The 25999-nt window shown below is 46.4% G+C and overlaps 1 protein-coding gene across 1 annotated transcript in view; it reads right to left on the minus strand.

Moving 5' to 3' along the window:
• Nucleotides 1-25999, minus strand: part of BRINP1 (BMP/retinoic acid inducible neural specific 1) — an 86634-nt gene that overhangs the window by 50922 nt on the left and 9713 nt on the right. The window contains exon 2 of the mRNA XM_041475011.1: nucleotides 7476-7743. Within this exon, the coding sequence (XP_041330945.1) occupies nucleotides 7476-7693 (218 nt within the window). The 5' untranslated portion in view covers nucleotides 7694-7743. The remainder of the gene's footprint in view (nucleotides 1-7475; nucleotides 7744-25999) is intronic.

Consider the following 25999-nt stretch of genomic DNA (forward strand, 5'->3'; position numbering starts at 1 on the left):
CACGGTGCTTTCTTGGATGCTTCAGACATCCAGTCAAGTGGAACAGGACTGAAAACCTGCCAGGGTGTGTGAGAGAGGAGCTGTGAGTGCAGCTGTGGCATGCAGTTTGTCACTGTCACAGCACCCGGGTCCCAGCACCCAGCCTGGTTTTGGGAAGCACCACGAGCCTTCCCAGGCACAGCTGCTCATCCTGGCTCTCACTCCTGCCCAGCCATACTGGGGAAATTATTACTGGGTTTTTTCTTTATCCTAAGATGCTGAACCCAGAGAAAATCAAAGCTGAACCCCAGGGAATTTCAAGATTTCAAAGTCACAGAGTGAAAAGGAGAGTCAGTCTTTTTTTTTTTTTTTTCAGTCCTTCCCTTTTTCAAGGTTATAAAAACTCCTTGCAAATTCAAACTGAAGAACAAACAGCTAAACACAATACACTCAAAATCAAAATGTTCCTCTTTTGACATTTTTGAAGTGGCACTACTTGACTTCATGTCTTGAGATGAACTTTAGTGCCTTAAGAATTGCAAAAAAACCCCCAAAACCACTGGATTAATAAAGTTAAAATAAACAGCACGGCTTAAAACTTTCACTGAGCCCGAAATGAAATGTTTCAATTTTTTCATTTCACTGAAAAGTTGAACAAACATCCATTTCATATCAACCCATTTTTAATATTATTTTTGTTCCGTACAACCAGTGAACCACAAAATCAATTCTTTGTACTGCTCTAGTGACCAGTAGATTAAATTCAGTGCAATAAAGAGACAGCAAAAACAGCCAATGAGGAATGGAGAGAAGAAGGGCCAGAAAAGATAATGGAAGCAGCTCTTATAGATTCTGTCTGTGCCTGAACTTACCACAACCAAAACAACTTCACAACCACTTTAAAAGAACTTTAATGCACGTTGCTGCAGGAAAGAGCAGCCTCACCTGTCCCCTCTGTCACCCTCCTGCCTCCATCTGCACAATCCTGTCCCTTTGCTATCCCCTGACCACAGCATGAATGAGACCAGAAAGTGATCTAGTTAAATATTAACTTTTCTAATTTTTTTTTTTTTTTTTTTTTTTTTTTTTTTTTTTACCTGCCAGACTGTTTTTCTGCCAGGTGAGTTCCTCAGCTCTGGAAATCACAAGTTTGCATGAAATCTGCCTGGAAGTTCCAGTCAGGAAAGGCCAAACTTCTGCAGGTTGGAGTCTTCTTTAGCTGCAGAAAAGGAGGCTTAGGAGGGACCTTCTTGCTTTCTGCAACTCCCTGACAGGAGTGACAAGTGACAAGAGGAAATGACCTCAAGCTGTGCCAGGAGACAACATCAGGAAGAATTTTTTAATGGAAAGGAAGGTCAGGCATTGGCAGGGGCTGCCCAGGGAAGTTTGGAGTGCCCATCCCTGGAGTTGTCCAAGGAAGGGCTGGATGTGGTATTCAGTGCTCTGGCTGAGGACAAGGTGGGCATCAGGCACAGGCTGGACTCGATCTTGGAAGACTTTTCCAGCCAGAACAATTCTGTGATCTGTGATTCTGATATAACACCAGCCATAAAATGCTCACAATCACTGACCAGCTTGCCCAAGCCCAGTGCCTGATGTAAGAGTCACATTTTGCTTTTACTCAGAAATTATATAATCTCGTTGTCCTCCCAGCCAGAACAGGCAGCTGTACAAACCCTGGGGCTGTGTGTGCACTGGGCAGTGCTGGGTGTGCTGGAACACATTCTCCAGCCAATAAATTGGTGAATTTACCTTGAAGTCAACAGTTTTACGTATTTATGTCACAGAGAATCTGGCTCATTGTTTTTAATTTGTGGTGCCATAAAACTTTGAAAGTTTTGTGAGACAGTTTTGTGACACCAATCTTTTTTCCTCCATTCTTTCTTTATTTTTTTTTTTTCTCTAAGGGAAAATTCAAGCAGCACAACAGCATATGCATTTCTAAGTCTCTTGTAGCCTGTGCTATGTACACAGCAGAGATGCTGGCTTCAGGATCCTTCTCTTCCTCTTCACTGAGGGAGTGACACATTTAGGGAGCACGTAGCTGCTCAGATTTGTGGGTTTTCTAGGACTAAATAAAAATCTCTAGTGTGGCTGAATGCATCCACCAGTGCAAATCCCTTTATGAGCACACAATTTAGTGTCCACTCTGAATTGGAGAAAGAGGGAAATAACATAAATGTTGGTTAGATGGGACCATGGGGGTCCCTAATCCAGCCTCCCACTTGAAGCAGGACCAGCTCTTGAGCACATCAGCTGAGGCTTTGTCCAGCCAAGCCTTAAAAGCCACCAAGGATGGAGACACCTCTCACCTCTGCACTGACTTGTCCTAGACCTGCCCTGTTCTCCTGAGGAAACAACATTTTGGGAGGAAAAAAAAAATCAGCTTTTTTCCCAGCAGCATCTCAACCAATTTCTGTCCAGATTGTGCAGCCAGTTATTCCCAACCTTTCCTGTCTCAGAAGCTCCTTTTCCTTTGTAACTGTCTGGGACCTTGCTGTACCAAGTGTAGGTGAGCAATTGGCTCTGTCCTGTCACTCTGCAGAGGGAGGGATGGGCTTTGGTGTCACCTCCCCCACTAAGTTTTGAATCTGCTGGTGTATTTTAAGCAGACCTGACAGAGGTCTCGGAAGGATTCTTTATTTGCAGGTTTCATGAAATTAGGCAGCCTCTAACTGGTCCCACTGCAGGAGAAGTTACAAGGTGAGCAGATCTCCTTTTTATACCCCAGGGTTTCCCTGCTCTCTTACACTGAGAGCCAGATTTTCCCATCCCCACTGTCATTTCAGAAAATGGAATTAATCTCCTACGCATGGAAAATACGCATTTCTTCTTGCACATGCACATTCCACTTGCAGCCCCGTGTGATCATCCATTTTATATTGCTGCTGTCCCTTCTGTCCAAACATCTTGCAGCTTTTAATTAAGTCTGCCCAGCAATGCAGAGCAGGCAAGTGCTGTCATCTCCTCATCTCCCCTTCTCAGGGGGTGGGGAGGGAATTGGGGCACGCAGAAATGAGCTCACCCACAGCCACAGCACGAGCCTGGGGCAAAAATCCAGATCCTGCCTGTGTCACCTCTCTGCCACTCTACCTGCGGGCTCCCCTTTCCAAAGCTCTGTGTCCTGTCCCTGTTTTCCACAGAACTGGCAGTGGCAGCCTCTGTTCAGCTGGATGAGCCCATCTCACCTTATCCCTCTTTGCCTCCCACCTCTGACACTGAACAACAAAGCCTTTTATTTTTCTTTTAAGGAAATATTTTTGTTGTTGTTGTTTGTTTTTTTGTTTGTTTGGGGTTTTGTTGTTGTTGGTTGTTGTTGTTTTTGTTTTTTTGTTTTGTTTGTTTTTTTGTTTTTTCTAGAACTTGCTTCAGCTGAGCAGCATCATCAGGGAAATTCCTGTCAGTGCCTCTGCCTGGCAATTTGCATGGAGCATTCCAGTGCTCAGCCCACTTTTTGCTTTGCCTTATAGCTAAATAACTTCTGAGAGAAGAGAGGAAAAAAAGGACAACATGACAACATACTTCAAAGCAGTGGGCTGAAGCTGTTAACTGTTCAGTGGTAACGGGGATGTTTTCTGGTCTGAGCAGGACCCCAGTCCCAAAGCCAAGCTGAGCTTCATCTGTTCTCCAGCCTTCCTGCAGTACCTCGTACCCCAGGCTCTCATGACTAGGAATAACAACAAGGATGGTGATAATGAATATTCAGACATCCCACAAACCACTCTCAGCATCTGCCATCCTATCTGCATTAGCACCAGTGTGCACAGATAATGATCAAAGCAGCATTTTCCTGCCAGAGGCCCCCCTAAACCACCCTTATTAGTATGAATCAATGCTGACTAATGTGCTTCCCTAATGCAATTGTATCCACTCCTACTGTTCATGATTTAATATAAAACATCTCCCCCTTTGCCTGCCTTCCTCCTAATGCCACATGCAAGGTGCAAGCCTTGACTGAGGTACCAGGAAAATCCAAGTTTTACAAGAAAGAGATCTAAAATCCACTGAAATGAAACGCATGCAAGGAGGTAACAAGACTTTTGGGGTTGTAACAGTGAACTGTCTGTCCATGCTAGACCTGGATCCAGACTTCCTATGAAAGATATCATCAGCTCTGAGGTTCTACAGCAATTCTGCTTATGTAGAATATAAAATAACCCTGCTCACTGCAACCGGCTCTGTGCTTGCTTCTGACAAGCTCTGGACTTCAGTAGTGGTAGAAAGAGGATTATTCCATGATTTTATGTTCCTTCCTTTTTAGCATCACCTGCAAAAAGGAGAAAATTCTGCATTTTGCCTTATGCTGCTCTTAGCACCACCAGTGGCTTTGCCTTGGTGGTTTTCCAGCGTAAATGACACGGCCCTAATGTGATGTGTCCATGTTCCCACACAGCAGGACACCAGGGAAATCACCACTAAACAGCCAGTAGTGTTTCCATTAGGGCTGGGTGAAGTCCTCTGGCCTGATTTCCCATCCTCTCCAAACCCTTGGTCACTGTGGCTGGTTTGAGATCTGCTGGCATCAGCCTTGGGAGAAGAGCAGGGGTCAGGCCAAACCTCACTCAGCAGAATCACACATGCCCCAAGGAACTGCCTGACAGAGCAACAAACTAAAAACCAGCCAACCTAAAAAAGTATGGGAGGAAAGGGGCATTGAAGGAGAAGATTGCACAGAAAATTCCCATGCTCCATATCAGCTGCTTTTCTAAGGGAAGGATTGATATCCTTAATGCAGGATATGTGCCTCCCTTGGGCTAGCCTAGTGCAAAGAGCAATTGAGAGACATCTTTTGGTAGGAAAGAGGCTTCTCTGTCGGAATTAAACAGTTGACAAAATCCCAACAGCTTTACAGATTCTCGGAGTCAATTTAAGGAGCCCACAAAATGAGATTTTACCCCTGTGGGTTTCAGTAAAACGGAATGTTCTGGGAGAGTGTGTGCACAGTCTAGCTCTTAACTGCGAGAATTGGCTGTGGCTCCACTAATTCTCCATAGCCAGGCTGAGTCTGATATCCCTTTAAAAATGCATGGGCTCAGTTTTTAAGTGACCAGTTCTGCCAACAGGGCCAGATATTAAAAACAAACAGCCCTCCAGCATCCAGCCAGACTCCCACCTGATTATTCCATCTGCTCTGCTGGAGCACGTGAGGCTTTTCCCTCTTCCTCAGCTGACTACAGTGGGAGCAGCTTTGTCCCAGACCTGTATTTCCAAGGTGCTCAGCTCCCAGCAGCTCCAAGCACCACACATGAGTGGCATTCCCAAGCACTCAGCCCCCTCCTTCAGCTCAGTGTGTGGTGTTTGGCCATGAGATGCTCTCAGTACCCTTGCAGTCCTCTCTAAACTTTCACCCTAACCACTTCCACTGGATTTGTGTCTTATTTCCAGGGGTTTTTTGGGAATGGTGACTTTTCCAGCATGCTCATTATCTGCAAGACCCCTCTCAGGCACCTGCCATGCCCACAGAATGCTGATGCCTGTTTCCTCCCGTGCTGGGAGGAGGGTGTGGTGTTCTCCACCTGCTCCACATGTCTTTCATAAATGGTTTAACAACACTTAGCAGAAACAGAGAAAATAGATCCCTTTCCACTTCCCATAGATAAAGTTCATCCTGAACTGAGGTAACACTTCAAATTCATCTTAGTTTCCTACAAACCAAAAGGGAATTTCTTCCTTACCCCCTGACAGATAAAACAACAAATCACAAGCTTCACACGTAAACAAGACTTTGGCTCCTTTATAAAAGTGGAGGAGGCACAGCCATGGCACAGGCTGCCTGCTCAGGGTGTGAATCCTCCATCACAGGAAACCTTCCAGGTTCCCCACAAACCTCTGGCAGACGTGACACAGGTATGTCTGAGTCTGCCCTGGGGAAAAGGCACAGATTAAATGACCTCTCAAGGTCCTTCCAGACCCGTTTCTCCCTGATGCTTAGAGACAGGATCCCAGGCTTGATGGATCTGTGGCCTGACCCACAGTGACAGTTCGTAGCTATGTCTGAACACATCCATCGTGTGGCTCTCTCCCTCCAGCCCCTGCAGACTCCGTGGTGGCATCGTGGGCTGCACAGCTCTTTAGCAAAGGGCAGAGGCAGTGCCAGAGGCGAGGAGCAGGGCAGGGATCTGCAGGCTGGGTCACTGTGTGTGTTGGCAGGCAGGGCAGGAGGGGAGCTGGGCAGAGCACAGCCAGGGAAAAAGGCTTTTGGGAAAAGGCATCTTCTCTGCTGCTCTGTGCACAGACACTGAGACCTCACCAGCGGAAGCAAAGCAGCACAGCTTTTAGGTTTTGGGGCTGTCTTCCCCCTGAACTGTTTTGAAGAGGACAAGCCAGGACAATATTTTTAACCTGCCCTTGCTGCTGCAAGGGGAGGGGGTTCTGCACTCCCTGGAGGCTGCAGGACAAGAACAAATCATTTTTCTTCCCCACACAGAGCTGATGCCTCACAAATCTCTGTTGCTCTGCCTCTGACCCCGTGCCCATGGGACAACACTCCCTGCACACAGGTGATTCCCTGTGGTTCCCTGTAATTCCCCCTCCCCATGTCCATGGCTCCATGTGCACAGTGCCACGGGCTGCTCACCAGCATTTCCCTGCCCACCACTTTGCATGGCTGTGTTTGCAAGTGTCTTTCTGAAGCACAACAGGACCATATAATTATGTAAATGCACACGTGGCTGGGAGAGTTTTTCAGTCTCTTTGGGTTTCAGCACAAATCTCCTGACACTTGCTGGCTTATTCCCCTTCACTCCAAAGTGCTTGCTGCTTCAATAGGGCGTTCATGTGAGCACCCCAGCTTTTCAGATTAAAATGAGGAGGAAAAAGGGTGGTTCTAGATAGCACAGCTGGCAAGAAGAGTTTGAAACAAGCAACAACTAAGGCTTTAAAACCTAGAAGGCAAAATAAAATCCAAATTCTGCCTATTCTCTGTAGGTTTTTTTAACTCTCTGCAGTTTTTTAAATCAAGATCACAGTTCTTGGGCCAAGTCCAACTTATACATGGAGATAAATCCTCAAGGATCCATGGTAGGCAGCACACAGCCAAGGCTCCTACACAGCAGTGTGAGAACTGTCACTCTGATGTGCGTGGTGACATCTTTATGTGAACCTGCAGCTACTGGCAGTTCACATGTATGAGTTTGGTACAGAGGCTTGGGCTGTCCAGAGCTCCATTGATTTGAAAAAGCTGCTTGGGAACCTGCCTGTGAACTGTCTGTCACCACGAATGAAGAACACCCACCCCCTCAGCTCCTTTTCATCTCACTCTGTGCTGTGCACATTGCCGTGACACTGCAGTGCCTTCATCTCACTATCAGAGCGCTCCACCCCAGCCTTTGAAGCAATTTGCATTGCCAGCTGGGGGCCGGGGGGAACCAAAGCAGCATTTCCAGGTGGAATGGGGACAGTGGTGCAGCTCCCATTGACTCCCAGCCTGCAGCCCATGGGAGCTGGCAGAGCTCCCAGCACCCAAGAACTCATCCAAGGCGCAGGAGGTGACATACCTGTATATTTTATATCTGGTTGTAAATCCTTGACGATGTCTTTCCACAAAGGATAAGTAGCTCCGTGAGTGGTGGAAAGGCCCCCTGTCTGAAATAAGCCAATCAAACTCCTTGGAGACATGTTGGTTGGTAGCAGCTGGGTCCTGGTGGGAGGGCTGTATGAGTATATGGTCCCATATAAACAGGAGGTAGAGGAACTCAACAAGCCTCCAGTTCATGCTTTTCTGTCTGCCTTTTTCCTCTCATTCTTGCTCCATTCTGTGGAGTCCTGTTGGAAGAGAGAGGGGATAGGAGGAAGGAGAGAGAGAGAGAGAAAGAGAAATGGAGGGGAGGAGAGGGAGGAGGGAGAGAAAGAGAGAGATTAAAAATGCTCTGATCCTTTGACAGCCTTCTCTCGAGGTGAAAACAGATGTGAAAAATCAAGCATTAAAAGACTTTGGTTTGCCTGTGTTACACCTTAGAGTATTTGGCAGTGTTTTATTCATGTATTTAAGTGGTGCCTTTAACCTCCTGAGCATATACCACCTTTGAAATAACCAGGTCCTGACCTGAGACATCCTCACCCCAGCTCCTCCATCATTTCCCTCGTGAAGTTCTCCGCAGTGCTGCAAAGGCGAGTGAAGGCCAGGCACAAGAGGTGGCTGCACCCTAGGCTACAATTACCCCTTTATTGTCCCTTTAATGCTGTGCCAGAGAAACGTGTCTTCTGCTTTCATGTCTCTCTGATGATCTGTAATCCATACTCTGTGCAACCTGAGCAATCTATAAAGACCCAGCTCTTACTTTTAAGTGCTGCCAAAAAAAAGAAATAAAACAAAATAATTACCCAGGTCTGGCGACGAGCACACACGGACACGCAGGCACACACAGACACACACAACTATGAAATCCTGCCAAACTCTGACAGATAAAAATGTCCTCACCCTGCTTTCCTGCTGGGGACTTGGGGAAGTGTGTGTGGTGCAGGGGATGGGGTCTGTTGCTATTTCAGTTATGGGGGGACCTCGAGGCTCTTCCCAAGATCAAGGCTCTGCAGGGTGACAGCTGAACATGCACATTCAGCTGGGGAGATCCTTCCCAGCACCTGGAGCAGGGCACGCTCTCACTGCCATGGTGGGAGAGCAGCAAAGCAAGGCTGGGGACAGCCCCGTGCCAGCCAGCTCCTCTCCCAGGCATGTGACAAGACATATGATGAGTGGGAAGGCAATCAGGGGGTAAGGTGCCCTGCCAAAGGTTACACAGCAAGCCATGGGTACAGCTGGAACAGAGCCCTGCTCTCCTGACTCCCATTCCCAGCATCTCAGCCCTTGGCTCATCCTCCTCCCAGCCAGGCTGCTGGCACCGTGGCACTGCTGGCACCGTGGCACTGCTGGCTCTGTGCCCCAGGTGGCAGGTGAGGGGCCTGCTTAGCTGTCACCTCCCACCCAGGATGGTCCCCTCCTGCTCTCCCAGCACAATGTGGCTGCTGCAGCAGCTCAGCCTGTTGGGCTGTGCTCCTCGCCCCTGGGAGCTGCTTGGAAAAAGTCCTCTCCATGCTCACAGCTGGTTCCTCCTCCTGCCTTCTGGGTTTTGTGGAGGGTGTGCCAACAGTGTGGGCTGGCAGTGATCTTGAGGCTGCTCCCTGACTCTGGGAGCACAAGCTGTGCTCAGAACAGGTGATACCCACCTGTTTCTGTAAAACACAGTGCAGAGAGACTGCAGATTCTTTTTAAAGCAGGAGAAATGAGGCTACTCAAAGCTTTGCCACAGTGAGATTTCACGTCAGGCTTCTTTGTACATCTCCAGAAAACTTTCTGGTTTTGAGCCTGAGTCCTCTAAAAGTTTGTAACTCCCAGAAAGAAAAGATTTTGCTGGGAGTGTAGGAGAGGTGTGCTAGGGGTGCACCTGCACTCCCAGCACTGTGTGTGAGCCTCGGCTGGTGGGAGCAGCAGAGCACAGAGCAGAGGTGCTGCTGGTCAGCGTGGCCATCCCTCTCTCCAGGAGCTTTCCCTGGAGCAAGGCAGGGCTGCATCCCGTGGCAATGAGTGTGAGAGCTGCTGTGCAGGTGGGCTGGAGCCCTGGATGTGCTGGGCAGCTCAGGAGCCCTTTCTGTGTGCCAGAGAGTGGGAGCCTGCACGTGGGCACAGCATGTGCTCGAGGAGCTGCAGTAAGCTCAGCAGCACTCTACAGAACTGAGTTGTGTAAGTCATAAAGATGACACTCAGCTGTTGCATTACAGGAAGAAATGGGGAAAAAAATAATCAGGTATAGAAAAGTCAGCCAAAGTTTGATTTTTCTGTTAAGCCCATATAAAATTCTTTCTAATTGCAGATGGAATATTACTATTATTAAACCTGATGGTTCCTGCAGTTCCTGTTGGTCCTTTTCTGGAGACATGTTTTTAACATCAGCCTTCACCACTGATTCCTATTTCACCCCTAAACAGGGTGAAACTGCCCTGACCTAAACAGGGCAGTTCTCAGTGCTTAGTCCCTCACACCAGACACAGAATGGTTCCACTTTACCTCACAAAACAGGGGAGTTTCTAGCCCCATCCTGAGGGCAACAGAACACAATCCAAGTGGGCCACAGAACATCCCTGCTTCCACTCACTCATGAGCCCAAGGTGATTTCTGGGGAAAGCTCCCAGCTACATCCCACCCTCAGCACCTCCAAATTCCAGTTCAGAAGTGCATTTCTACTGCTTCTCCACCCAGGCTCCCTCCCTGCCTGGCTGTTCGTGTCCCATCAGCTGCAAACTCAGCATATTTGCCATGAGCTGGGTGTGCAGACTACAATCAGCTGCTCTGTACATGTCGTCCCAGCTTCCTTGGTTGTCTGCTCATTAAACTCACCCACAGTTATTCCCCTCATCTGCCAGCCTGGATCAGTTTTCCCTTAAATATTTCACTGTCTATTGAATTTCTGTTGCAGAGAGAGGAAGGGAGCTCTTATGTACCCAAGTGGGAGACAGCCCCCCTCCAGTTTCCAGCACAGTGCAAGTGAGAACTGAAATATGAGAGGAGCCGAACAAAATGGGCCTCAGAGGAATCCCAGTGTGTCCTCCTACACGTGAATATTATACATTGGGGAAATATCAGCTTGTGAAAGAGAGAAGATAGTCCCTAAATCCCCACACACAACTCTTCATCCTCTCTTCCTTTCCTTTGGGGCACAGTTGGAGTCAGGATGATTTGGGCTGTGATGTTCTCATCCAGGAGGTAAGATATGGGCAGAACATGCCTTGAGACCACTGAAGAAATGATCACATCTCCAGCCTGGAAGCTGCCTGGATCAGTTCTGAGAGCAGGGAGTGGTGCCCGAGGCAATGGAGGATGGTGGAGCACAACTGGGTCCAGACTACTATCACACCATCAACTTTAATTTTTTAGTAGTATCTTTTTCCCCCCTGTAGCTGCTGTAGAGATGTTGTTTCACATTAAAGATTAATCCGCTCCACAGGGCTGGTCCCCATGGAAGCTATAAAGCTTACTAAAGTGGGACTACCTTGTGTCTAAGACAATATTGTGAGGTGCATTCAATCAACCTCCTAACAAGTTTGAATCTGAAATTAATCTTTCAGGTGTCTTTATGAGGCTCCACTGATGTGAAATATGTTCTGTGGATTTGGCAAAGGGAACCAGGGAAGAAGCAGGGAGGGGATGCCTCCAAGTCTAGAGCCCTGGGATGGGAGACCCCAGAATAACTAACTAAATCTGGCACAGAGGCAACCTGTGGACTAAAGTGTAGGCTTGGGGGAGCCAGACACTGGGTTTGGATCCAAGAATCCACTGTTTTGCTCAACTCTGTCCCAAACTCCCTCTATGACCTTGGGCAGTGCCATTACATGTGGCACTTTCCAGTTATCAGCATGGAGTCACAATGGGCTTTGTGGGACTGTTTAGACCAATAACTTGTTGGGGAGGCCAGAATTGGGCTGTAGCACCTCCCAAAGCACAAACCCACTGCCCACGTGGCTCCCAAGGTGTTTCTGTCCTGCAGCGAATGCCAACCATTTCAGCAAGCTCTGCAGGGCAGCAGTGAACAAAACCCAGCTCTGCAGCCCATTTCCACAAGAAAGAAGCACAGCAGAGCAGGGAGGGAGCTGGGTCCTTCTGGCTCGTGTCAACAAACACGATCATGCAATCATCACATCTGTTAATAAACATGATCCGTGGGTGAGCCAGGACATGGCTCCAGTTCACAGCAAACAAGCAGTGGGAGAAGAAAATGTTGGATGTGCTGACTCTGAGTCATGCTACAGTCATTTTCCAGCACCATCCAGCATGGAAGCACATCCCCCAGTGCATATGGAGATCCCTCTTAAAGCCCCTTGGAGTTTGTTAGGTGGCTTAAGATGCCCTTTTTCTAATACCAATTCAGCCTGGAACATTAAATGTTCCTTATCTTATGAGTCTACAGGATTCTTGGAGGAAAAATTTTCTGTAAAGTGCAAGTTGTATTTGAATGTACACTTAATTTCTTTGTGATTGATATCTGTGTGTTAATTATATTCTATTTTCAGCAATACCTTCGCTGTCACAAGGCAGTGCCTTTTATCCAAGGAGTTCAAATTGAATTAGAGACATTAATTAAAGCTCTCAGCACTCTAGTAAGGCAGGCAAGTGCTGTTACTCCCATTGTTTCTTGAAATAAGAAGAAAAGAATAGAGCTGGATGTCTACTTAGCCACTTAAAAGGTAATTTTTATACAGTGGGAGAGCTCAGAGTGATAGATTTTGCACAAAATTATACTGCAAGGTCTGTTTCATCCAAGGGAGGCTGTGCAGCCCCAGATCCCTGCTATAAACAGGCAGACAGGATGCAGGTGCTCTAACTCTCCATCTCTTGCTGTGAACACTCCTCTGCCTCCTGGGATTTTCTACCTTTCCCCTAACCCCTGTACCTTTCATTTATCTCTTCTATTAGATCCAAATGGATCTCACACACATCCCTTCTGTTTTCCCATGCTTGTTGTTGTGAACTATTTCCACCAGAAATGCAGACTCAGGAAAGAGAAATTACTGAACACATTATTTGCAGTACAGGAATAAGTCCCCTGTCTCTTTAAGCTTCATGCACCAATAATTCTTCCTTGTGTCCCACATTTGGTTCTTGGCAGGTTGAGAGAGGTTTCTGCCTGCTGCCATTTACCAGAGGGAAGAGGCTAACAATTGCTATTTGTATCTGAAACAGTTCTGCTCTTCAGCAACTTCACACAGGGCTTTAGGATGCTGATAAATTAGTAAGAGACTGAAGTGTCAGGGGAGAGATGAAACAGCTTATGTTAGTTTAGAGCTCAACCCTGGAAAGTGACGAATGTCTGACCTCATTTCAGACAACAGATTAAGGGTACCCTTAATTTTAAGTATAGGATGTGCTACTCTGGCTTTTATTCAGCTATGCCTGCTTTGAGTTTGTGCACTCAGATTCCTGGACAGCTAATTGCTGCCCCACACCTTTAGGATTTAACTTGTGGAGCAGTAACATTTCTGTCCTGCCCCTAACTGAGAGATGGCCCATGAAAATATTGGAAAGACAACAGCCAGGAGCAGCCCTGCTTGTCCTTTGGAAACCCTGCCCAGCAACCCAGCCAAGCAGGGGACACATTTCCTCTGCCAGGGCCAGAGCAATTCAGGCAATGTGGATGGAAAGGGAAGCCAATCTGTCACAGTTTAAGTCATATGAACTGCTGTGGATAAACCTGAGCTCTGAGAAAACAGAATTTGGGCACTTCTGACCTAGATGTCTTTATAGCTCAGACTGCAGACACTGATATCTGACTGAGTCAGGCTGGAGCTGCAACTCAGCAGTGGCTCTGACTCTTGGGTGACTGTGGCATACAACACCGTAAAATCCCGAATGGTTGTAAAGCTATTTTCTTAGGAAATTGGGATTTCACTATTTCAGGCAGTGATTGGCTAATCCATCCCCAAATCTCAGTAATTCTGCTCTGATCAGTGTCGGAATTTACATTATTCTTTAACCACTCCAGTTTTAAATATGCTTGAGTGGTTAGACCTGTGGGATATTCATCAGCCAAAATATTTTTGGGTGAGGAAAGGCAAGGAGAGAAGATGAGAAATACCTCTCCAAAAATACCAACAGAGTCCACAAATTCACTTCACTTTTGCCAAATTGCTCATGCTGAAAAAAATAATGATTGGGAGATGTCAGTGTTTGGGTTGTGAGTGCTCCAAGGGGGTTTCCAAATCTCAGTTTGAAACTACTGGAGCTTTTTCTCCTTTTGATTTGTCTTTCCATGCCCTTAAGTTGGAACAGTGATAAAAATATCACTTTTGACCCCAAATGATTTGTAGGAGAAAAGATATTTTTTTTTCTTTTCAATTAATCAACACTTTGCTTACATCTAGTCAGAATATTCAGTGAACCAAAACCACCCCACAAACCCTCTTTTATTAAGGTAGTTCAGCCAGGTACTGCAGCCTAAAGAGAGCAGTTTTTGTGCAGAAACTCCAATTACTCCCTGCCTGTAAGGAGGCAAGAATCGTAATGGCAACAGCTCTGTACCTGCTCTCAGCCCATTTGTCCCCACACTTCAGCTAATTATAAACTCCTGGTGTGATGATGAGGAGGATGAGAGGTGGCTTCAAACCAAGCAAGAGTAGCAGGTGACTCCACCAAGTCACAAAATCAGGTGGTGCTGGACAGGGGGAGTCAAACCCCAAAAGTCCTGATCATAAATCTACTGGCTAAGGTGCCAAAGCCACTGCTCTGAATTCCAGGCTCCACAGGCACTTGGGTCAGAGCTCTGGATGGAAAGGAGATCCTTCTCACAGTGCTCCATAGGCTGGGAAAATAATTAAAATGAACTTTTGCTCATGCACACATATGCATGGGACAGGTTTATGGTGAAGTGTCACAGGATTGTGAAGATGGTGAAGGGTCTAGAGGAGAAGCCATAGGAGGAGCTGCTGGGCTTTGTCCAGACTGGAGAAGGGGAGACTCAGGAGAAGTTGTGGCACTCAGGTTCCTCACAAGGGGAGGTGGAAGGGGTGGCACAGATCTCTTCTCTCTGCGACCAGTGATGGGATTGGAGGGAACAGCTGGGGCAGGTCCAGGGCAGCTCAGGCTGGAGCTCAGGGCAAGGTTCTTCCCCCAGAGGGTGCTGGCACTGCCCAGGCTCCCCAGGGAATGGGCACGGCCCCGAGGCTGCCAGAGCTCCAGGAGCCTTTGGACAGCGCTGCCAGGGATGCCCAGGGTGGGCTTGTTGGGGGGTCTGGGCAGGAGCTGGACTCTGGTCTGTGTGGGTCCCTTCCCACTCAAGACATTCCACAACTCTGTGATTGTGAAGCCAATCCTGCTGAATCCAAGTCTGGAACAGTGGGTGCTGCACAGACAGCAACCAGCAAGGCGGTCCATGCCCCAAAAAGCTCAGAATCCATTTAGGAGAGCAAGGACAGCAGATGGCTGGGGACAGATGGGGGAAGGCAAGGGAACAGTGAGCTAATCCCGCTCAGCGGGCTGTGGAGCAGCGGTGTCAGCACACCAGCAGCCCAACTGTTGGCAAGAGTTTGATAGCTATTGTCACAAATGAGAGTTAAAAATAGGGAGACTGGATAATGAGCTCGCTTTTGTAGATGTTTGTGAGGAACTCCTCTCATTTGTGAAGTGGCAGACATAGAATGAATATAGATGATAATAATAATAATGATAAATTGCACTTTTCTGAGCTGCTTATTAAAAAAAAAAAATGGCGGGTGTTGAGCAGTGATTTCTATTAAGCATTGCCCTGAAGTTGAAATTATTCCTACTATTATTAAAGTATTGTCCTAGTTAGTCCACTTCCCCATAATTTCTTTTTAAGTTACACAAAAATGCAGCTCTATCTTCTGTCTTCCTCAGTATTTATACACCTCATATCAAAGTCCACTAATCTTACAAGTGTTAATAGATTTTTATCCTTGCAGTAGCTTTAGGAGATGGGGAAATGCTGCTTTTTTCCATTCAGCAGGATGGGAATTGAGACACAGGGTAGATTAATGGCTTGTCCCAGATCATTTTATAACTGCTTCAGGAATTCAACCCAAATCTCTTACGTCTCAGCTCAGTGCTACGTCTCCTTGCAGAACCCTTCCTACGCACCTTCATGCTACTATTCCAGAATTAGCTGGGACTTGCCACAGAGCTGCTTAGAATTAGTTTGGATTGCTCATTTCATGTCAGGAAAATGCCAATTCATCAGAGGCAAAACACTTTGTAGAAATTTGTTGATTTAAGGGGGGAAAAAAAGGCGTTTTGATAAAGTCAGCTTTTCTTTGGAACAGAATGTGTTGAGTGTTCCGTTTGGAAGGGATCGCTTCAAGATTGTATTTTGTTTTTCATTACATGTTGAGTAACATACATTCAAAATCAAAATCAAGTGTTTTCTTAAGCTGTGTGTTTTGACTGAGTCGAAATAGATTTTGTAATTTATGCACAAGAGGAAATATCCAAATTCATTTAATACTTTTCATACAATTTGGAAAAACAAACACCTGCAAACCAGACACAACAAACTGAACAAAAATCATACTATTCCCTGCAATTTTTACTGGAAATTCAGGAAAGAGGAATCTGAATGCTCAGTTTAATGCAGCCTGTGCCAGAGTCCAGAAATCGTGGTTTTTGCTTTCAGAACTGCTCCACCCTGGTGCCAGACTTTCTAAAATATTCCATTGCAACAATTGGGACCTGTAAGCTGAGAAGCTGAAGGAAAAAAAAAAAAAAGTGATGCCAAAACTTCTCTGGAGAGCAATAATGTAATATCCAATCCAAGAAAGTCAACTCATATCCCACACCTGACAGTCTGTGCGATATTTCTGTTCCCACGTTCATTCCTGGGAAGAGACTTTGCCACCTAAGCTCCACATGGAGTGATCCCACTCCACAGGGCTTGGGAAATGCAAACTACCACTTCTTCTTCCAGTAAAAGAAGATGAGGTTACCTAATCCTTGTAATTGGTTTACCTTCCCATTTGTCTTGTCCCTCTAAAAGGAGCTTAGCCTTTGGCTGGCTTATTGTGTTCTAAGAGTGGAGGACCAGAAGGGGTTAAAATCCACAGGCCATTCCTTCTCCTGCTACATCTCCTGCTGCTTGGATAATGCCAGCCTGCCTGCCAGGATGAAAGGCACCATTGGAGCTTCCTCTGGGCACCACATTTCACCACCACTCAGCTGGATGGAGCCAAGAGAAGCAGGGGCAGCTGAAGAGGGGAGAGAAAGGGGACTCTGAGCTGTCACTTGCAAATTCCAGCCTTGGGCAGCTCCACCTTCCTTATCCCCCTGAGTGGATGAGGAATTTGCAGTGGCCATAAAACTCTCTGTGCATTTAGTCCCCCTGGCTCCTGCAGCCACTGTCTCACCCCTGCCAGGGCACTCTGGAAGCAGGGTGGCACCTCCCAGGGGTGGCACGGCTCAGGCTTCTGTGGGGGAGCAGAGCTGCTGGTAGGGCCAGGGTGAGCACAGCTGGCCCCTGATGTGGGCTCCATATCCCTGAAACTGCCTGGGGGATGACTTAGAGGAGAGTTACACAAATCACTGGTCGAGGTATGCAGGGCACTGCTCAGTCTGGAAACACCCAGGGTCAGCCCCTTCTGCAGCCCTGCCACACACAGAGGAGAAGTTAAATGCACTGCACTTCAATTCAGGCTAGAAAAGTGAGCTAGAATGAGTATTAGCCCCAAATAACAGCATTTCATGGGCAGCTTCTGCAGCAGAAGTCAGAAATCTGGAGTGCAGGAAATCTGGAGTGCAGGCTCTGCCATTGCAGGTTCTCCTGCAAAGTCTATTGAAGTCAATGAGCCTTGGGTTGGATCTCATTGCAAAAAGATAATCAAATACCATATTAACTCTTAATTTGGAACAGCGTATTAAATTAGAAACTCACATTAACCTGGAACTGCATTTATATAATGAGAAGATTTAAAATCTGTGTATCATGAAGGTGGGAGAACTCCTACCCAAAGCTGTTGTCAGCAGCCCTGAATCCCAGAGCCAATCTACCTGCAGCACTGCATTTCCACCTATCCCCCGAGCCCTAAGCCTGGGATTTCCACTGGGACAGAAGGATATGTGGAAAATAAAGCCATCTCATCCTTACCAGTATTAATCTGTCAAGCACAGAAGGCTGGTACCAGCCTGACTCCAGCCAAAGCCAAGAACTAGAAAATCCCAGAGGATCTTGAGGATCTGCACTGGCATCACAAACACCCTCTCCCATCAGTGCACCAGTCCTGCGACACAGATACGCTAAAAAAATTAAAAACTGGAGGAATTCAGTCCTTTCTAGGATTAAAGTTCAACACCATCCAGGTCTGAGCATCTCAAACATTGCAGCCCTTTTTTACCCACATTTGAGGCCACCTCTAGCTGGGAGCTTTATTTATTTCCTTCTCTGAGACTGTTCTGCTCTGTGCTTAATCCATCTCCTGACCACCTGGAGCGTTTGAGAGTCTTGGCTGTGATGCTTGTCTGTTTGGATAGACTCTAAGTAGAGCTGGTCAAAAAATTTTGACAGAACAGTTTTTCGCAGGAAAATGCAGCTCCCTCAAAATCGAAATGTTGCATGGGAACGTCAATTTTGACAAACTTTTTTCACATTTAAAGTGTCAAAACAAATCCGTTTGATTTTCTCTCTTCATTTCAGTCATATTGAAATGTTTAATTTTGAGGAAATAAACACATTGTTTTTTGTATTGTTTCAATTAATGTGTTTTGACATTTTTACATATTGTGTATTGTATTGATATATGTTTAGAATACATTATGCATTGCATAATGCTGTTTGTTTTATGTATTATCATACAATGCTAAATATTTCCCACAGCATCTTAGTGCTTCAGCACTAAGGAACAGAAGATATCAATGATCTCAAATTATTATTGCTTTTAAATTTTTAGGTCATAAGAGCCTTGTGGGATCATGGTTCTCCTTCATACTGAAGTTTATAAAAAAACCACCACATATCAAAGGCAAGAATTTCCCAAGGAAATTGTCCATTTTCCAAGCAGCTCTGTCAGCTCAATGACAGCAAAGTACAGCTCCTCTCCCTTCTGCACACCAGAAAACTAACTCCTTTACTTGTTAAAGGAAAAAAAATAGAAGAGGAAGAAGATGCAGATTTTCCCAGAGTGGAATTTTTATGCAATGTTTTCATGAGCATAAGGAATTTAAAAGTCTGAATACCATTGACCTCCTGGGACCTCTGTCTTCCAAACCACTTACGTACTTTTAAAAGATGTATTCCACCTCCTTCTTGGAAGTCTACCTGATTTTTTTTCTTTTTTTTTTCCTTTTTTGAAACCACATTTCTGCTCCCCTGCATGTAGCAGAGGGGAATCACTCCCTGTGAATTTGTGAATTTCTGCTGCCACGTCTGTGCAGGTGGTGGGGAAAGCGGGTTGAAAAGAGGGGCAAAGCAAGAGACAAAAGGGAGGGCGAGGAGCTGAGCCTGCAACAAGGCAACTGCATCCATTCCTCATTGCAGGGAGGAAAATGTCCCTGAGGTCCCCTGAGCAGCCACAGGCTGGGTAAGAGACTGAGGAGGACACAGAGCCCATTTTGAGCATGGAGAGAGGCAGGACCCCAGCCAGGCTGTTGGGATGGGGATGGAGAGAGAGCAGACTGTGGCCATGCACGACCTTTCTCCTCCCTTTCAGCAGGGTTAAAGGAGTCCCAATACACACCAAGGGCTGCTCCTTCCTAAGGAAGGCTCAGCACCCTGGGAGAGAGGGATCAGTCCTCACCACCTCTCCCAGGGAGAGCAGTGGGAATAAAAAGAAGCATCCCCAACTTCTGGAGATTTATTTACAGTGGAAGAGGGGCTTTTCTGCTTTTCCTCTGAGCGGGACATGCCTGGTACACCAGGCTCCGTGGTTGGAAATCTGAATTCCCCCACGCAGCTGCTGGGAGAGCACCTCTGAATGCAGATCTGCCTGGAAGTGTCCTCGTGCTCCAGCTGGCCTGTCACTATGGATTACAGCTCTTGGTAATAGTGAGCACTGCTGGAGTCTGAGACTTCCATTAAAAGCTGATGTTTCCACCTCCCCGCCCCACAAATGGCTCCATCCCATCCCAGCTGATGGTTCTGTGCTCATGGCCTCATCTCTGGGGTGGGAAAGGAGCAAAGTGCCTCAATTTGTCTCTGTGTTAGGCAACAGTGGAACAAGTCAAAGGCAGGAAAGGAGGCTTGAGGATGATCAATTTTGAAAACAGTGGGTAATTTACTTGAAAGTTGACCTTACCCCTTGTCACCAACACATCTGTAGTATTGGAGCCCCATCCCTCTGACAGCAACACTACAACTGAGCAGGGAGTTACCCCCTGGAAGAGTCCTTGAGGGAAATGCTTCATTAGTCCAAGTTACACTGTGGAGTGTCTTTGGAAAGGAGGAATGCCCCTGCAGGGAGATATTGCCCATCTGTGCCAGACACTGCAAATCACAGCGAGCCCTTCATCGCCTGAGGGTCAGCGGGCTGCTGACAGATCCAAAAGAACTGGCATGGACACTTGACCTTTCCTCAGTGCCAGGACGAGATCACTGACCAGGAAAAGCAGCACATGCTCAACCAGGCTCTACAAAGGGAGGCAAGAAGGTCTGGAAGAACCGAGAGCTATTTGTAAAACAAACAGTGCAGTTTCAGCACAGCCTGTGCAGTTGGCCGGCGTTGCCATCACTCATGGGCAGGCCCAGGGGTGACTTCCAGTTTGGCAAATGCCAGGTGCCATCACAGCTCCTCCTGCTCCAAGGGAGACATTCAGAATGAATGCCTACAAGGCTTCCACGGGAATGCTGAGAGATTCACACCTTTGTGGGCTGGGGGAAGGACAGGACCTGCTGAGTGGTACCTTAAAGTTTCCCTGGCATGGTGTCCTGCCAAAGGGAGTGAGCAGTCCCCTCCACCAGCCTGCACACATTCTCCTGCTAGAACTCCTCACCCTGGATGGATCCAGCATGCCTCTGCAGCTTCCCAAAGTGACTTTGAAAGCAATCCAGAGCGAGTGTCACATTTGTGTCTTCAACAGCCCAACTCCCAGAAAGATCCTGTGCAATCAGCTGGCCAAATCCAAATCTGAAAAATACCTCAGTGGCTGGTCATGATTAATTAATTCTGCTTTGACATTCCCCAGGGCACCTAGCAGCTAGTCAGAGCTGCCAGAGAAAGAGATACTGCTGTGGGAAAGGATAAATAGTCTTTCCTCAACTACAGACATCGAATTAGATAATAAATAGCTGGCTAGATACATAATTTTGTATAAGTGTTAAATTAAATGCAGAACAGGAATACAGCTGGCTTATCCCTGTGAAATCAAAGGTGTTGGGAAGGAGATTCCAAAGAAAGAAGAGTATTTAGAGTCTGCTGTGCTCATGAAGACATAGCCTGAAGTTATCTATCATGGCTTATGTGATTGTTTACAAAGACAGACAGCTATTCTTGGACATTTTATTCCTGGTATAATATTCTCAGATCAGAGCAGCTCAAGGAAACTTCCCTCTAATGTACACCTTTGTTTTGTCCCTCCTCCTGCAGACTAGACAACATCTTTGTTCCCACAGGACCAACACAGTTTGTCCCCACCAGCTGTTGCGGGCTGAGCCTTGCTCCTCAAGCAGCTGCAGCTGCCAGCCCAAAACAGGGGCTCTCCTATGTCCCCCTTAAACACCTGAGTCCCCTAAACCCACAGGTTCTGCCCAGATTTTCCCAGGGACCACGCGGCAGAGGCTGCAGTGACAAACAGGGGACCCTGCAGGAGGCTGGCAGGGGTGTGGTGACACCCCGGGCTCAGGTGGGGCCCTGTGGCCCGGAGCAGATGGGGACCCCTGCCAGCACAGCCAGCACAGGGAGCACCATCACCCCAGTCTCACTGGATGTGCACATCCACAGCTGATGTTCCTCCAGTGCCCCACGTCCCTGTGCACAAACCCAGCCACACAAATCAGGTGCAGGGTGCCCTGGTCCGAGCTCCTGTCACTGCGCAGGGCAGGGGTCTGCTGGTTCCCTTACCCATCTCCAGTCCTGGAAGTCTTTGCTCTGGCCCCTGTATCCCAGAGGAGACAAGTCCCACCTTGCAGATACGTTAATGTTCTCCTGAGACATTCAGCTCAGACTCTGCTCCCATTGCAAGGAGGTTTCTGAGCGTGCAGGGGCTTCCTCTGCCTTCCTGCACCTTCATCCAGAGCCTGAAATCAGCTCAGATAATCCTGTTCCTCCTTCTTTGCAGCTTTCCTTCACCCACCTTGCTCCTCCTTTCTCCATCACAGCAGGCACAGCCAAGACACGTTATTAACACTTGCCACTTCGTTAGCAATCTTCTCCAGGAGGAGCAGAGGAGAAAAGAGGAAAGCGTGTAAAAACTGGAGAGTCAGGAAAGTTGGATTAAAGGAAGAGTAGCAAAGACTTGAAGGTGTGAATGAGAAAGTGCAGGAGTAGAAGGAGTATGAGACAAATCTAATGGGTGAGAAAGAGATTTATAATTAATCCTCAGGCTGGTGAGAAATCAGGGAATGAAGTCAAGACCATACTCTTCTCTATATGGCTCTGCTCCTGATTTACTTTGACTTCAGACAAATCTTTTTATTTTCTCCTTTTATCTCCCATCACTCTGGACCCTTTGAGTATCTGTTATTTGAGGTAGGAATTGTCTTTAACTGTGTGCAGCAGAAAGGAAACTGCAATCATAGGCACTAAAGGATGCGAGACATTGTTTTTAACACATCCTAAAATTAGGCTCAGAAAAGTGCTTGGGGATTGTCTGCCAATGTTTATTAATTCAGATTGAATTCATTACATAGTTACTGTCAAAAAGTGGGATGGGAAAAAATTAAAATAATCAAAGTACATGACTGCATTATTTCTTAATGTAAATGCTTCATGATAAGATTTCTATAAAGTGGATCTAGAAGGAAATGTTAAAAAAACAAAACCGACCAAAAGTGAAATAATACAGTTATGGAAAAAAAAAAAAAAAAGGTTATTCATTTATACAAAATTCAAGTTTTGAAATTATTTTCTACTCTCTTTTCCTTTTAGTCTCAAATATAAAATCTTTTTCATTCTTCCCCTGCTACACTAATTATATTTGAATACCTAAAAGTAATTTTTCCCTTCATTTTTTCTTCCAGAACCAAACTGATGGGGAAAAAAAAAAATAGAAAGAAATCATTATTCACCTATTCCTACCAGGAATTTTAATAACTGTCTGCCAGATCTTCATAACAACATGAGGGATCTCAGCAAGGCTGAGTTTCTCTGAGTTCCTTAAGCTGGTGACTTTCAGAGTCCTTTGCTGTCTTCTAGTCTAAACCTGCATTCAACAGAGAACCTAAAATGAAATAATTAGATTTACAGCAAAATAGATGAGCAAAGCCCTGTATCAAAAATGAGTGAAAAGTTCCCAGGAAATAATCTGAAAGTGAATTTACTTTTTCCATTAGAAATTGCCATATGCTGCTGGTTTATTTTAAGACAGTGACACCATCCTTTTTCACTATCTTTTTTTCTGAATTTTTCCTTTTCACTTCTTCTGGTTTTCCTTTTTTTTTTTTTTTTTTTTTTCCAATCACCACAGAACCAAACAGGCACAAAGTCCCTACAGAAAATTGGAACATGTGATGTCCAAGTGCCTGTGACATCAAGCCAAAAAAAAAAAAAAAACACCAGCAGAGCTCCCTCCATCCCTGACTCAAACCCCTGAAGAGCACTCAAAATGAGACACAGGCACAGCCTGTTCCAGGGATCCTGCTCCTCAGGCAGTGTCTGCACCCATTTTTCTTTCATTGCCTGAGGGTCTGAGGGCTGCTGACAGATCCAAAAGATCCAGCACAGGACCCTGCTCACAGTAGTCTTGGTCCTGGAGGTATTCAGGGAAGCAGCACCTGCTCAATCCCTGCATGCAGAGGATTTGAAGAAAATTAGGTATGTGTGTAGGAATTCAGCATCTAAATATCTCTGGATGTTTCCAAAGATCTCAGCTCCCTGTATTAGTTTGCTCTTGGAGTTTCTCCAGGAGGAGAAAACAAGCTTCCCCTCAGAAGTAACCCAGTTCTGGGTATATTTTGCTTAATTAACATCAGTTTTGGCAATATGAGCAAGCACAAATCCTCCAGTGGTTTATTGTCATCTTCCACAGTCCTGCAGCACTGTCCCAGCAGATGCTGCACGCTTCAACACTCTGCTTGTGGGGCATGGAAAATGCACCCTGAGTCTCTGAACACAAAAATACTGCATTATTGAGCTGGGAATCAGTCCTGATAGCCCTTCAAGTGCCTGGAATTTTAAACTCACACCTAAAAATAAAATCCAGAGTGTGTCTCAGCTCTCCTGTTGATTTCCTTTTCCCGAGTCCAAACGTTCCTGATGGAGGTCTGGAGACCAGAGCTGTGCAAGGGCAGCAGAGTGTGTTTGTCCCCAGCCCTTCCATCCACCACTGCCACTGCACCCGAGGGAGGGTCGTGCCCCAGCATCAAAGGTGTGTCCCTGTGATGTGACACACGAGGGTTTGGGGACTGCACTTCACCCGTGTCAAGGCTTTACAGAAGAGCTGCCTCAGAGGAGCAGCAGTGACAAAATCTCCGTCTTCAAACAGAGCAGCCACGGACAAAATCTCCGTCTTCAAACTTAACAAAGTAATGAGAAGCACTGCAGGAGGATCCACTGGTAGGAAGGACCCATCAGCCTCTTTTGCTGTTCTATTTAATGCAGGCAGCTTTATCATTAATTGCTATTTACTGCAAATGCTGAAGTTGGGAAAAATATTATTACTAAACAGCAGCCTTGATTCAGCATTCTTAAAGCACAATGCACATGTCTCTCTGTGTGTGTGCACTTGCAAACTTCATTTTATATACTGTGTATGTAAAATACTCATTTCTGTGTGCAAGGGAGGCAAACAGATGCAATTAGTGTGTTCTTCCCTTATCTATTCCAGTAAAAGGCCAGCTCTGCCAGTGATCTTAGGCAATGAGGAGAGAGATTAATTCAGACCAGATTTCTGAAGAAGGAGCCATTTTACTGGGGTGGAGGGGAGAGAGAGGCAAACCAGCACTGCTTTTGCCCAGCAATTGAAATGTAAAGAGTCAGCATAGCTGACTACCAGTCTTTGGGGGATTATATTTCCTGAGGACAGGGGTTGCTGAATTCTTTAAAAAATCCCGATTTTCCCTCATGCCAAACTTGGATCCAAGTTCCCTGGGTAGTTCCCATCCGCTGTGCGAGCTGGGGCTCAGAGCCGCAGTACTGAAGGGATTCAGCTCCTGTGCATGGAAACACATGCATTTAAAAAGCTCTTCTGCAAAGCTCCCAGCCTAAGTGACCTGCTCAAGGTCATATATAACATGTCAGTGACAGCACCATGATTGAACTATCTCACTACAGCACTGCTTAATTCACACAGTGCTGCTGCATCCCAAAGCAGCCACTGCTGCCTTCCTCTCCTTATCTCATCCTCCTTAGAGACACATCTGTCCTGTGCTCCGTAAACCATAATATACCTGTAGTCTTTTATTCACTGTCACTGGGCAGTTTTATTACAGATCCCTGAATTATCCAGCCCAGACTACAATCTACTTATTCCTGTCAGCCCTTCTCGCATCCGACCCTCACCTCACCTTTCAGCCTTGTCAGTGTTTTAAGGCTTTCAGGAACTTGAAATGCAGGGATGATTCTGATTCTCGGGGGAAATCCAGCAGAATTGCACCGAGGCCAGCCTGCTGCTCTCCCTCTCTTTCCTAAATGCAGATGGTTGGAAATCAGAAGCTTGCACTGGTTTCTGCAGTCTCATTTGAACCAATCCTTCAAGAATACTAACAGCTGCCATTTTAGACCTCTGATCCTCATTCTTGCTATCCATAAAATTTTATTCCCCTCCTTTCTCTGCTCATTTCATCAGAAATCAATCTTCCAATAATGCAGGTAAATTGCAGTCCTACCTTACAGCTATTTTTTTTTTTTTACATGCATGCATCTTTCTGGTGAATTTTGCGGAACAAAAACTCCCTCATCCATCCTTCCCAGCCCAGGCCATGAGCACAATAACCATCACACTTCCACAACACCTCACTACCTCACTGGCAGATTTGCACCTGCCACTCACATCTCTCTCTCTCTCTTTTTACCATCCAGGAAACAAAGGAATAGTTTCTCCCGATGTGGCAATTTGTCTGAGCATTCACACCTGTCCCACCAGCGAACTTTGTGTTTGCAGCACCAGCTGCCCCCTCCTCCCTCCCCTCCACACAGCTGTCAGAACTTTATCCCATCTATTGATACTGATATTGATATAAAGATATTGATGTTCCTCACAGCCACCAGCTGCCCATCCTTCCCACCTTTCTGAAGGCAGCACTGCTTTTTTACCTGACCATGGGAGAACAGTTTCTTCTCTGTTCACCCAGAGATGCTCACGGCCACTGCAGAAGTGGCCCTCAGCAAGTGTCACCTGCTGAAGCTGAACTTCCCTGTCTGTACTCAACAGCCTTGTTTTCTCTTCACCCAACTTCTGTCTCCAGCAACAAGAACAGAATGGCTGATGGGACAGGAAAGTTAT

This window comes from Pyrgilauda ruficollis, unplaced genomic scaffold (assembly GCF_017590135.1).
Source record: "Pyrgilauda ruficollis isolate IOZ18807 unplaced genomic scaffold, ASM1759013v1 scaffold34, whole genome shotgun sequence".
NCBI classification, from domain to species: domain Eukaryota; kingdom Metazoa; phylum Chordata; class Aves; order Passeriformes; family Passeridae; genus Pyrgilauda; species Pyrgilauda ruficollis.